The sequence below is a fragment of the Sinocyclocheilus rhinocerous genome, unplaced genomic scaffold (assembly GCF_001515625.1).
Source record: "Sinocyclocheilus rhinocerous isolate Xijiao unplaced genomic scaffold, SAMN03320098_v1.1 scaffold781, whole genome shotgun sequence".
Classification (NCBI taxonomy): Eukaryota; Metazoa; Chordata; class Actinopteri; order Cypriniformes; family Cyprinidae; genus Sinocyclocheilus; species Sinocyclocheilus rhinocerous.
In genome coordinates this window covers 1,863,094-1,877,887 of record NW_015658395.1, presented here as the reverse complement: position 1 = coordinate 1,877,887, position 14,794 = coordinate 1,863,094, and the positions used below count along the sequence as shown (strand labels likewise).

Below are 14,794 nucleotides of genomic sequence, written 5' to 3'. Positions count from 1 at the left end.
AATATAAATATAAATGTAAATATATATATATATATATATAACATTTATATTTATATATAATTACATATTATATTATTATTTTATATATTATTATTATGCAGTACCTATATACATTACTATTCAATAGTTTGGGGTCGGTAAGAATTTTTGTAGGTTTTTTAAAAGTAATATCTTATACTCAACAAAGCTGCATTTATTCAGTTAAAAATACAGTAAAAACAGTAATATTGTGCAATATTATTACAATTTAAAATAACTGTAGTCTATTTTAATATATTTTAAGAAGAAATGTATTTCTATGATGAAAAGCTGGATTTTCAGAAGGTATTAATCCAGTCTTCAGTGTCACATGGTCCTTCTGAAATCATTGTAATATGCTGATCTGCTGCTAAATTAATTTCATTAATATACACACACACACATTAATTATTTCTAAGTAAATGTGCTGAAATATGTGCATTTGCATTTATTTAAAATAATTGTAAAATATAATTTTTGAACTGTGTGTGTATAGGAGCAATACAATAACGTGATGTTACTTTTTTTTATAGAAGTAATGCTCCTCAACACGACTGTTTGTCATATAAACTATAGATAAATAAGAAATAATTCCAGACTCTAACACCCAAAAGCTGATATTCCTCACCTCATCAGTAAAGTCAACCCATAATCAAATCCGTCACTTGAGTGAGTGTTTGCACAGTGTTTGGGAAGTCGCCTGTCTCTCTCAGTTAAACCCAGCATGTCAACCTTAACTTTAGACCTCTAGATAACCTTCTGACACACTTATTCTGACACCACACATTTCGATCATCCTGCTTCCTGTCAGGTGAGTACAGCAGATGAGTGGATAGGACATGTCAGCAATGCCCTCCTACTGTGGTACGACAGTTTTCTTAAAACTCAACAAACCATGTTGTAATTGACTATAGAGAAGGAAAGAAATTGCCAAGAATTAACTATAGATGAAGGAAAAGGTTGGCTGGTCTTTACTGATGCACGTCTAAGTGAACTCCCACCCACTTTCCTGTAGTGTGAAAATGAACAGAGAGGAGGAAACACATTATTCTCGCACATAAAATCCACTGCACAGCCTCACAAACACATTACCTTTAAAAGGACATCCACATAGACGTTGTGCTGTGACATTATCTCTTTAATGTCCCATTTCACTCCCGCCATCAGTAACAGCATCTGTTCGTAATCTATGGCTTTGGCCGCCACAATCCAGTAAATGGGTTTGCGGAGCTCGCTTGCTGTAGATACAGTCTATAGAAAAAAACAGCATAGAAAAGGTCACAATTAAGAGTACCTACACATAACCCCCGGCCAAACAGTGAAAAACAAAGTTTAGTATCTCTTGAATATCCAAGATGCAAAGACAAACATTTTAAGTAGTTGAAACAGTCATACATATAGTGCCTACATATTAGAGAATAAAACTATTTATTGCAAAAGAAATCCCTGAAATCCCCAAATCCTGGAAGTCCTACTGTACAACTTTACTTCTTAATGATACTTTTAGTTCTAAAGACTGAAGACAGCCATAAGGACATAAAATTGCCTTATAATTGTTAAAAAACACAGAATGAGTGCACGTTTTAGTTGTTTTGAAGGTTAACATCTCACAGAGCACAAATTAAATAAACTTCTTCAAGGCACTGTAGTATATTACACCTCATATCACCTAATATTGTTATAGTCCATTATTAGGTGATCTATGTCATAAAAATCTCCACATCAATCATACAAACAGCAGAGCTCATCAATAGTTACACATTTCAAAGACACTAGACACTTGAAAAGGTTCTCAAAAGGAGAAACTGTGAAGGTCAGGGCCATAAATATTGGGATGAAACTGACCTGTGAGTAGAACTGCTGAAGAAAGGGCTTCTTGGCTGAAGGCATTATGGTGTCGAGATGAGGCTGAAGGAACTCAAACTGCTCTGCCAGAAAAACTCTGCAGGGGAAAAAAGGCACAAATAAGAGAGCGTTTTCTGCATGTTTGCAGCGGCACACAATCGCTACATATCGGTTACCCACAGGGAACTGGCTGTGCTGAAAACTAGTTCTGTCATGACAACATTTGTCAGCTTTACATTTGTCTGGTTTCATTTTATTTTCAGACACGAGCTACAGACAGAGACTGAGAGCTGGATATAAGAGCTTCTATATTAAGAGCTGCAGTAACTATAAAAAGTATTCACCCTCTTTTTTTCTGATTTGTTCTGACTGATATACAGAAACATACTTTTTCATGTCAAAATGAAAAGTGTCTTCAAATTGGTCAAAATGTACTACAGTTATTAAACACAAAGTAATTGTTTTCCCCCTTCAAGTTTATTTTTACACTCAATTTAAACTCTTTTGAAATGTATCTTTGACCATATCTGCAACATTAAACAAAGATGCGTAATAATACTGCAAAAATGAAATAACCCCCATATAGCGTACATGAATCACCTTGTAGCAGATCTATACAGGTGGAGCTGGGGAAGTTGGAGTGTTTCTGAAGCAAGCTGCAACTGCTACGGCAAGCACTAGTCATATATTTGAATGTTGAGCAGCGAGGTCATTGGCTACCGATACAGGAGAGAACCAATCAGCTGTGCCATGTGATAATGATGTCATTAGGTCAGATTGAGTTAGACCTATCGGACTGCGCCATCTAGAGTTTCATGCCAGAACTCTGTATTTACGCTGGTGAAAAAAAGTATGATCTGACTAGGAAGTTTGAGGCTTACATTTGTCAGCTTTACATTTGTCTGGTTTCATTTTATTTTCAGACACGAGCTACAGACAGAGACTGAGAGCTGGATATAAGAGCTTCTATATTAAGAGCTGCAGTAACTATAAAAAGTATTCACCCTCTTTTTTTCTGATTTGTTCTGACTGATATACAGAAACATACTTTTTCATGTCAAAATGAAAAGTGTCTTCAAATTGGTCAAAATGTACTACAGTTATTAAACACAAAGTAATTGTTTTCCCCCTTCAAGTTTATTTTTACACTCAATTTAAACTCTTTTGAAATGTATCTTTGACCATATCTGCAACATTAAACAAAGATGCGTAATAATACTGCAAAAAATATTTAAACAGCAAAAAAACAAAGAACTATTAGTAAAAAAAGAATTATTTTATATGTATGATTGTCAACATCTGTTCACTGGTGCCAAAGTCAAATTAAGTTCACTGTGATTCAGTGCTTTAAAACAACAAAACATGAAAAAGTCGATGGGGTGAATACTTTTAATAGACCCTGCAATAATGAGATGGGAAATTACCATTCATTAGCATAATTTTCTAACTGCTGAATTGATTTTTCCCCCTCCTGTTTTGTCTTACAACCCAAAGTTCTACAATTTCTACAAAAACAAAGTTAGCTCACAGTCATAAAATTAATTTATATTGTCTAAGCAAATCAAATGCATCCAGAAAACGAAACAAAATTCTGCATGCAAGAAAACCTCTTTAACTGAGGGAAGAGGTAATTACAAATCACTGATTCCTTCTGCCGCCAATGGCTGCGCACAACCGGAAACTTCATAAAGTCAGTACCCACCCACTAACACAACGCATAAGGCACCAGATAATTTATGCTAATGACAGCCCACACACAGAGATAAGTGTTCATTGAGCAATAAGAGCCCAAATATTTGCATATAACACCTAATGAACACGAGTTGATTAAAAAGCAGAATACGTAAAGCAATATTGCATGTTGAAGACTGCTGAGACATGCATGAAACAAGCAGCACTAAACAACAATTACTCAGTAGCTGGGTTTCCATCCAAAGTTGCGAATTTAACTTCATAGAATTAGAAATGTTGCATAAAACATTTGCGAATAAGTACTGTTTCCATCCGACGAGTCAAAGAGAACAATATCGTCACTTCCTGATATACTGGCACTAAATATATCACAAAGAAAAGTAGGAAAAGCCACTGAATATAATAATTTTCATCTATAATAAATGACTTGTGCCTCAGAGCGAGCAGACGAAACACAATGAATGCGGTCATTGCGGAATGCGGTGGATTCGTGGATGCCTGCTGTTTGGAACCGTAGTCGTATAACAGTTCTGGGAGACAATAATGCAGAAATACTTTGATGACAGACTTTGCTCGGGCATTTCAGAATGACCATAACAAAATTTCAGATGCTGTGCAACGAGATTGGTCCACTGGTTTGTCAGGTTATGCCGTCCCATCGCACAAAGTCACGTGACTTTTTTGATGCGCATGGAGGAATTTATTCGGCAAATGTGTTTCCATTTCCTATTATTCAAGACAAAAACCACCTCAAGCGAGCATAAAAACGTTTTTGCGAATTAAGGGATTTTTTTTTCTTCTTCGAAATTTGACATTTCCATCACTCGTTTCTGATGCGATACTTCAAAATGCGCATTAAAACAGGGCGATGGAAACATAGCTAATGTGTTCAACTTTCAAAATAAAACGTTTGGTTTTCTGTGATGTATTCAATAAATGTTTTCTCAAAAAAGATATAAAGTAAAACAGTAAAAACAGCAATGTTGTGAAATATTAGTATACTTTCCTTATTACAGAGCCCTGACAGGCTACCAACAACATGTTCTCAAGAAGATTTAATTACAACAGGCAAAATAAATGTGAAGGTAATCAGTGAATCAAGTGCATCGTGATCAGGGCACAAGCAAATTACATCTAAATATGTATCATTTATGTGGGAGGTAAAAGTGAGTAAGAGGTCACTTGTTTTTGTCTGATTTTTGATATATTAATATTCAAAATACTTGATCTTGAAAGAGAAAAATAGGTCTGTTGTATCAACAGACATGGTGCCAATGTAACAGGGTATAATCTAAGGTTTGCATGGTTATGCTTGTATAAACACAGCACTCAGAAAGTAACAAGAGACCCTGTTTTGACGCTTATCGTTCACACCCACACGCCTGCTCTCCGCTCAGACTTTGCAGGCTTCATTGATTATTCCATTAAGAAAGGAAGTGCAGAGGGAGGATGGGGGGCAAATAAGAGGCTGAACTGCCACTAACCTTCTCCACCAAAAAAAAAAACCCAATGGTGGTTTCAAGTGTAGTGAATGCTCCACAAGGAGAGCAGAGACCTTCACAGCTTGGTGTACTTAGTAGTGTACATACTACTACATAGTACTTCCTTCGCCAGCTGAGGAAGTTCAACCTGTCACAGGAGTTGCTGAAACAGTTCTACTCCGCCATCATTGAATCCATCCTCTGCACTTCTATAATTGTCTGGTTCAGCTCAGCTACCAAATCTGACCTCAGAAGACTACAGAGGGTAGTCCGGACTGCTGAGCGAATCATTGGTACAACCTTCCCTTCTCTCCAAGAACTGTACTCATCCAGAGTGAGCAAAAGGGCTAGCAAAATCACTCTGGACCCCTCACATCCAGCACACTCCCTCTTTGAACTGTTGCCATCTGGTCGACGCTACAGAGCTCTGAGCACCAGAACGGCTAGACACAGGAACAGTTTCTTCCCTCAGGCAATCCATCTCATGAACACTTGACAATAACTGTGGAACACACACTATTTATTCACTCATACACTTATTTATCTAACACACATACTCAGTCTACATTTCAATTTGCACATAATATACCATAATATACACATAATATACAACTGTCTATTGTTATATACCTGTACATACAATTGTCGATTTGTATATTTTTTATTCCTTATTTTATTTGTTCTATTTTTTATTTATTTGTATTTATTATTATCTGTGTTTTTTTGTTCTGTCACTGTCATTCTGTTACACTGTGGAAGCTTCTGTCACGAAAACAAATTCCTCGAAAAGTCTAAAAGAAATCACCAATTACAAGACACCATCCCCCAGCACTGTGGAGAATCAACACCTGGCAGACGATCTGAACGAGTTCTACTGCAGGTTTGAAAAAACACCCCACACCCGCCCTGAACACCTCTCCACACAACCATTCACACCTCCAGCAACCCCCCTCTCCCCCACACCTGCAATTCAGATCAGTGAAGACGAGGTGCGCCAGGTCTTCCGGAAGCAGAAAAGGAAAAAAGCACCAGGCCCAGACTGTGTTACACCAGTCTGTCTGAAATCCTGTGCTGACCAGCTGGCCCCCATCTTCACACAGATCTTCAACAGATCACTGGAGCTGTGCGAAGTCCCTTCATGCTTCAAACGCTCCACCATCATCCCCATCCCAAAGAAATCCAAAATTACAGGACTTAATGACTACAGGCCTGTGGCTCTAACGTCTGTGGTCATGAAGTCTTTTGAAAAACTGGTGCTGGCCCACCTGAAGGACATCACTGGACCCTTGCTGGATCCTCTTCAGTTTGCCTACAGAGCAAACAGGTCTGTGGACGATGCAGTAAACATGGGACTGCATTATGTTCTGCAACATCTAGACAGACCAGGGACTTATGTGAGGATCCTGTTCGTGGACTTCAGCTCGGCCTTTAACACCATCATCTCAAACCTCCTCCTGCCCAAACTATCTCAGCTCTCCGTGCCCACCTCCGTCTGTCAGTGGATCAACAGCTTCCTGACAGACAGGCAGCAGCTAGTGAGGCTGGGAAAATACACATCCAGCACCCGTATAATCAGCACTGGAGCTCCTCAGGGCTGCGTCCTCTCCCCACTGCTCTTCTCCCTGTACACCAACGACTGCACCTCTAAAGACCCCTCTGTCAAGCTCCTGAAGTTTGCAGACGACACCACACTCATCGGCCTCATTCAGGACGGTGACGAGTCTGCTTACAGTCAGGAGGTTAAAGAGCTGGCTGTCTGGTGCAGTCTCAACAACCTGGAGCTCAACACGCTCAAAACTGTGGAGATGACCGTGGACTTCAGGAGAAACCCCCCTGCTCTCCCCCCACTCACCATCATGGACAGCACTGTGACTGCAGTGGAGTCATTCAGGTTCCTGGGCACCACAATCTCTCAGGACCTGAAGTGGGACACTCACATAGACTCCATTGTTAAAAAGGCCCAGCAGAGGTTGTACTTCCTTCGCCAGCTGAGGAAGTTCAACCTGTCACAGGAGCTGCTGAAACAGTTCTACTCCGCCATCATTTAATCTGTCCTCTGCACTTCTATAACTGTCTGGTTCAGCTCAGCTACCAAATCTGACCTCAGAAGACTACAGAGGGTAGTCCGGACTGCTGAGTGAATCATTGGTACAACCCTCCCTTCTCTCCAAGAACTGTACTCATCCAGAGTGAGCAAAAGGGCTGGCAAAATCACTCTGGACCCCTCACATCCAGCACACTCCCTCTTTGAACTGTTGCCATCTGGTCGACGCTACAGTGCTCTGAGCACCAGAACGGCCAGACACAGGAACAGTTTCTTCCCTCAGGCCATCACAGGCACAGTTTCTTCCCTCAGGCCTCTCATGAACACTTGACAATAACTGTGGAACACACACTATTTATTCACTCATACACTTATTTATCTAACACACATACTCAGTCTATATTTCAATTTGCACATAATATACCTGTACATACAACTGTCTATTGTTCTATACCTGGACATACAATTGTCGATTGTCGATTTGTATATTTTTTATTCCTTATTTTATTTGTTCTATTTTTTATTTATTTGTATTTATTATTATCTGTGTTTTTTTGTTCTGTCACTGTCATTCTGTTACACTGTGGAAGCTTCTGTCACGAAAACAAATTCCTCGTATGTGTAAACATACCTGGCAATAAAGCTCATTCTGATTCTGATTCTGAGCTTTGATGACTCAATATGGTGGAGTTTCTGTGATTCACGTTAAAGCAGAGAGTCATTCTTTCCTGAGAAGAACCTTTTCCAGGCTTAAACTCTGGATCTCCTGATCCGTCTTCAATCTAAGACTTTGAAAACGTTCTCCAGCACAAAGCTTGGCACGAATCGAACGCCATCTGGATGCATCCAAAGCAACTATAGGGAGGATCAAACTCTCTCTGCGAATTTGCAAGGGAGGATTCCCTGCTGTTGCACGAAGGCTTAACGTCTTGCTGAACAATCAGTCGAACGGGATAAAGGTCAGAATAGGAGGACTGGAAGTTAAGACATGGTTTGGAGGCCTGACAACTTCCTCTTCAGGATTACGGTGGAAATTCAGGTAGCTCGCATCAGCCCCTGCGGAATCACATCACTTAATGAAATGAACTCCCATGGCTGTTGCCGAAGCCGGTTCAGCCCACCTCTGTAGACTCATCAGGAGAAAAGCAAGGCTTAATGGGGTTCGCTGATTAGATAACAACCACAGTGATATGACTGATTGGGTTAGACAGGTTTGGTTGAAAGGGGCTGCTGGGGTTAGACGTTCATCTCCTAGCAACAGTAAGCTTGATCACAAGACAAGAGTCAACCAGCTTTTTAATGTAAATGTGTTCATTTGCAAGTCTCATTCCGCTTCTGCTACAAAGACGTCACAGCTGGATATATGATGCAGATGCCATCTGGCTGCCTTTTCTTTTTAAGTTCAGAAATTTCTTGAAACACTGATATCTTGATGGCACTTAGCTCATCCAAAAGGGAAATTCTATTTATCCATTATGTATATGTACACTACTATTCAAAGTTGGTAAGATTAAAAAAAAATAAAATGATACTTTGATTTAGCAAGCATGGATTAAATTCATCAAAAATGACATTTATATTACAAAAAATTTCAATTTCACATAAATGCTCGTCTTTTGAGCTTTCTATTCATCAAACAAACCTGAAAAAAAAATCAAAGTTTCCACAAAAATATTAAGCAGAACTGTTTTCAAAATTAATAATAATAAATGTTTTCTTGAGCACCAGATTAGCATATTAGAATGATTTCTGAAGCATCATGTGACAGTGAAGACTAGAGTAATGATTGCTGAAAATTTAGCTTTCCCATTACAGAAATAAATGACTGTACATTTTAAAATGTATGTGAAAATAGAAAACAGTTATTTCAAAGAAATGTTAAAATAAATGTTGTGTGTATGTGTTATATACATGTTTTTAACAAAAACAAGGGTAGGTAAATAAAACAATAAAAATAAATTTCATTTTTGGTTGAATTATTTCTTGAAGTAAGGCGGTTTAAAGTAGCTTACAGTGATTCAGTGGCGACGACTCTCTCAGCCAAGCCATAAAGCGTATCACTAGCCGTCAGGACCACCAGCTGACTGAGATGAGGACTGGGGACCTTCTCCTTCCTTTCCTCAGGAGATGCGTGAGGACCTGCGTTCTCCCCTCCAGCCTCCTGCAGAAACAACAACAACAAACATTTAGATCCTGATCCTGTCCAATTTAAAGAAATAGAACTGAAAATGTTCTGCAAATTAATACGATGTCCAGTAAAACACTGTCAGTATTCCAGGAATCAGTCAAACAATTTAACAAACAAAATGAACAGAGGTTTAAAAATATGCTCAACTTTGGTTTTATATTCAAAAACTGTTCACTTGCAAATGTAGTGTTGGAACCTACTTGCTACTTTTTTTAACCAATAATCTCAAAAATCTTTTAAAGGAGTTTAAAGGAATTTAAAAGAAAAGGTTTTGCTTTTAACAAAATGTTTTGTCAACACTCAAGTAAGCCAAAGCCGCTTTTTGTAAGTAGAAAGGGGATAACTACCTCAGAGGTTTAGAGTTACAATAAAAGTTATGAGTAAATGAGCTGTAAAATGAGAACAAATACAGCATAAAACATCAAATTGAATTTAATGAGGAACTGTGAGTTCTGCCACCAAATGGTAATGCTTTGTCCATATGTAAATGAGGATTGCACACGCTTCTGCTTTACTATCATCCTGTGCCGGGAAAATGTGGTGGTAAGGTGAAACGTCCTTGCTGTCCACAATAACCATATTTAAGAGTCCAAAAGACCAAAGAAAACCAATGACGGAACAGAATGACTCACAAAATGAACAAATCATGCTGTGCATTTATTCACATCTACAGATGTCACATTAACAACACAAACACTATAATTAACCCAAACACTATATACACTTTAATTATAATTAAATTGTGAGTAGAGGCCCAAGGAAGAATTCACTCAAAAATGACAATTCAATCATCATTTACATTTGCAAACCTGCATTCTTCACGTTCTCTATTGAAAAGACCAGCAACAACATCCTGACTTTTTTGTGAATGATGGAAGGATGAAATAAAATGCATTTGGAACAACAGGATTTTCATTGTCAGGTGAACTACTGTATCTCTTTTCAATTCAGAGGAGGCCAAAAAACAAAAACAAAAAACAATCAGTACTAAAATTTGGGTGTTGTTAAAACAGCTCACATGACCACAAGGAATCATCTCACAAAACATGAAAATTGGTTTGGGATATCACAACATTGCAATGCAATTTGAACATTGCCACTCTATCATTAATATTCAAAGCCTTATTTCCCAATATCCTTACACAAACCTATTAAGGTCATATGTGATTACAGCTGAAGTGCTGCCTTTGCGGATACGTGTATTACATTCTTCATGAATTAATCATACAACTTGATTTGGTACATGTGTAGACATCTCCCTGTAGAATTAAACCGAGATCCAATCCAGTCAGCATGCATTGTTTGCAGACTTACAAGAGTATCTAACGTTAATTAATATATGAGTGGGTGGAAAAAACAACAACAACAATGTTATCGTAGACACATTTTGGCCTATTAGTAACACTAATTTAGCACTGTCAGTTGAGTGGTGTAAGATCTTAGGAAGGCAACTGTGTAGTCAGTAAGATTATTTTTTATTCAGAAAGGTTGCATTAAATTGATCAAATGTGAGTTATATTGCTACAAAAATATTTTAATTAAATGCTGTTCTTTTAAAGTTTCTATTCAAAGAATCCTGAAAAAATATCACGAAAATATCACTTTGCCATCACAGGAATAAATTGCATTTTAAAATATATTAAAATAGAAAATAGTTATTGTGACTATTGTACTGTTTTGATTAAAGGGGTCATACGATGCGATTTCAATTTTTTCTTTCTCTTTGAAGTGTTACAAGCTCTTACGCGGCATGACGCAACGCGTAAAAAGACAGTATAGTCATTATAATCCGTAATTATGTCCCCACTGGATGCAACAAATGCCTCGTTTATAATGGGTTTTAATGTTTTTGTCTCGTCGCTCCGGCCGGACAGGGCATCATCACAATATGGTAAGGGGCGTAACATTTGACACGCTTGAAGTATTCCGCCAATCACAACGCACTGGATAGCTGGCCAATCAGAGCACACCTCACTTTTCAGACCGATGAGCTTTGTAAAAATCGACGCGTTTCAGAAAGGCGGGGCATAGAGGAGAAACAATAATGTACAGTATGTGGAAAATAATGTGTTTTTTGAACCTTAAACCGCATAAACACATTGCATTACACCAAATACACAAAATAATGTTCTTTTTAGCAACATCATATGACCCCTTTAAAACAACTGCAGCCTTGGTGAGCATAATAGACTTATTTCAAAAGCATTAATAAAATCTTAAGCACTACATTGTCCACTTTTCACCTTTCTTTCTAGATAACAATATAAATACTTGGAGACCAAATAACAAGCAATTCAGCATCAGTGAATTCTGAATAGGGGGTCTATTTACTGTCTCTATACTTACGTCTAAATATGAAAGATCTGGTGAGACACAGTATAGTGGCAAAACATACATTTTGAGGTCATTTCCCCATCAGTTTCACCATGTGCAATGTACAAAGCAATATTGATCTTTTCTCCAGAGTAATGTATTCAGAACAACATAATTATATGGCCACTATAAGACCTTCATCTTTACAATGAGGTCAGAACAAAGATCTTCCAAAAGCATATTTATTTTGAAGGATGCAAGACAAATCTGTCATCTGATTGTACTAGGTATAAAATCATTGTCCATAGTAATCAATCTGTCCATGAAATGACCTTTAAAAGACCATAACCTAAAGGCATGTGGAGTACACGATGTTTGATGAAATGTAAAGCGAAATGCCAACGATAGAGACCTCTTAAAAAGTATACACATACAACTTACAAATGCCTAGAATAGAAAAAGAATTCATCCCTTTCACTATACCATTTTTTTCGTTTACACCATTTAACCACAGTGGCCTTAATTTGGCTTTTTTTCCTTCTTCGACAGTATAAACTTATGAAAAGTCTAAATAGATGCTGCAAACTGCAGGGAAATCCTGAAGGAAAACCTGATAGAGACTCCAAGACACCTGCGACTTGGGATATAATTTGTCTTCAAGTGAGCCAAAGTGTAAAAGCCAAAGCTACTTAAAAACAACAATGTTAATGTCCTGGAGTGGCCAAGTCATAATCCAGGTCTCAATCCAGTTGAGAATTTATAGGTGGACTCTGGATCTCCATGAAACCTGCTGATCCTGAGTAGTTCTGCACAAAAGAATGAGAAACTGCAGTGTCCAGATGTGGCTGACAGAGACCTACAGCATCCACACAGACTAAATTCTGCATCTGCTAAGTACTGACTAGAAATTGTTCTCTTTGACCTGAAAGAATATTTTCTATTGATCAGGTGCCACAAAAGTCAAAATACATAATGTGTGATTAAATGAAACAAAAACTGTCACTTTTTATAGTCACTGTATATTCTTAAAATAGAAGCCCTTATATCCGGCACTCAGTCTCTGTCTGATGTCCGTGTCTGAAAATAATATTAAAGCAGACAAATTAAACCTTCCTAGCCACATCACACCTTTTTTTCCATAAACATAACTAGTTTTCAGCAAAGCCAGTTCCCTGCGGGTAACAAAAATGTAGCAATCGTGAACAAGTGTGACACTGCAAACCTGTAGAAAATGCTCTCTGATTTGGGTCTTTTTTCCCCCAGAGCAGTTGGAGTTCCTTCATCTTCATCTCGACAGCATGATGCCTTCAGCCAAGAAGCCCTTCCTTCAGGATTTCTACTCACTGGTCAGTTTCATCCCAATATTTATGGCCCTGACCTTTTCACAGTTTCTCTATTAAAGAGCCTTTTCAATCTCCCGTCTGTCTGCTACAGGGTGTCTAGTGTCTTTGAAATGTGGGACTTCTGTTATACTGTAGGACTCAAAATGATTACTGATGAGCTCTGCTGTGTGTATGATTGATGTGGAGTGTTTTATGACATAGATCACCTAATAAAGGACTACAACAATATTAGGTGATACAAGGTGTAATATACTACAGTGCCTTGTAGAAGTTTATTTAATTTGAGCTCTATGAACTGAAATAATCCTAGTTCACTCTTTCGCTGCATGTGCGGGAGACTCTGAAGCCAGCTTGAAGATCAAAGATTCAGCTTTTTGGCAATCAGACTAAATGATGTTTAGTGTAAGCCAAACACATCAGAAACATGCCATCCTACTGTGATGGCAGCATCACGCTGTGAGGATATTTCTCTGCGGCAGGACCTAGAAGACTTGTGGAGGTTGAGAGTGGTTGAGGACAGATGAGCAATTTAGTTTTCACTGGAAACTCAACAAAGAAATTGTTCTCTTATTAAATAGCCATGTAGTAATTTGTATTTTTTGAATAATATACTGAATTACATACTTTATAAATGAAAGGTCTAACTTAATTATTTTCTTTAATGATTTGAAACCTGATGGACGCAGATCAAAAGATAAGATTATTCATAACAAATGTTAAGTCTGGCATCTGTGCAAAAACAGCTGTTTCACATTGAACAGCCTAGAATAAAAACAAGAAAAGTAAGAAAAGAAGCAGTGAAAAAAAACCAAAACATTATAAAAGAATTTCAGATTTATTCAAACTGCCTACTTGGAAATGCTCGAACCTTTTAATAACAATCACATCCCGCTCTTCATATTGATATTCCTCCATGCTATTTTTAAAATACTTGCACGTGATTGCAATAATGCTGTCCTGCTGGCTGAAAGTGGGTATATTTACATACTGAGGTATAAAAGATACTGGCTGACACATTATACTGTTGCAACGGTATATACCTTCATGCAACCCAGCCCTAGTAGAAGATAAAATTAATGCAAAACCCTGGGAAGACCTGAAGAAATCCCAGAGGAAAACCTGATGGAGTCTGAAAGGCACCTGCGACTTGGAAAGAGATTTATCAATAAGACAATGACCCCAAGCATCCAGCCAAAGCTACACAGCCAATGGCATAAAACAATATTAATATTCTAGAGCATCCAAGTCAGTGTCTGGATCTCAATCTCAATCCAAATGAAAATGTATAGGTGGTCCTGAAATAAAAGGCTTGTCAATCTCAATGCAACTGGACTGAGCACTGAGATAAAAAGCAAAACAATGTATATACAGTTGTTGTACAACTCCTCCCTTGTAAGTTGCATTGGATAAATTAATAAATGTAAATGCAGGCATATTATTATGCAAGCTTTTAGGGTGTTCTGAATATGTATTAAGTAAACAGTATGCATCAAACAATTGCTGAATGGTATCTGAGGTTAACACTATCCATTGAGATCAGCTGTAATGAGGTTATTCTGTTCCTGTTAGAATAAACATGAAAGAGGATAATGGGATTACTAGGCTTAATACCACGCATAAATCAGAGATTAAAGATTAATAAATTCCCTTTGAATTCTACTGCAAAACTTCTCTGATGATACAGCCTGAAATTACAAATGTGCTTAAAACACCATCAGCTGTAAAATTCACTGAACATCAGAGGTGTTGTGCTGATAATGACCCATAGGATAATCAGTTATGTGAGAAAGCTAATAGAAAAAAAGTCTCCCTAAATGACTGCATGCAAATGAACAGTTACTTTACTATGACTGCATTCCAAGGCACAAAC

At 37.8% G+C, this 14,794-nt stretch overlaps 1 protein-coding gene across 2 annotated transcripts in view; it reads right to left on the bottom strand.

Annotated features, from left to right (window-relative positions):
* Window positions 1–14,794, bottom strand: part of vps50 (VPS50 subunit of EARP/GARPII complex) — a 141,897-nt gene that overhangs the window by 12,250 nt on the left and 114,853 nt on the right. For both annotated transcript variants that reach the window (XM_016530397.1, XM_016530398.1), the window contains 3 exons: window positions 9,093–9,241; window positions 1,864–1,960; window positions 1,111–1,269 (listed from right to left, as the gene is read on the bottom strand). In XM_016530397.1, coding sequence (XP_016385883.1) covers window positions 1,111–1,269; window positions 1,864–1,960; window positions 9,093–9,241 — 405 coding nt within the window. The remainder of the gene's footprint in view (window positions 1–1,110; window positions 1,270–1,863; window positions 1,961–9,092; window positions 9,242–14,794) is intronic.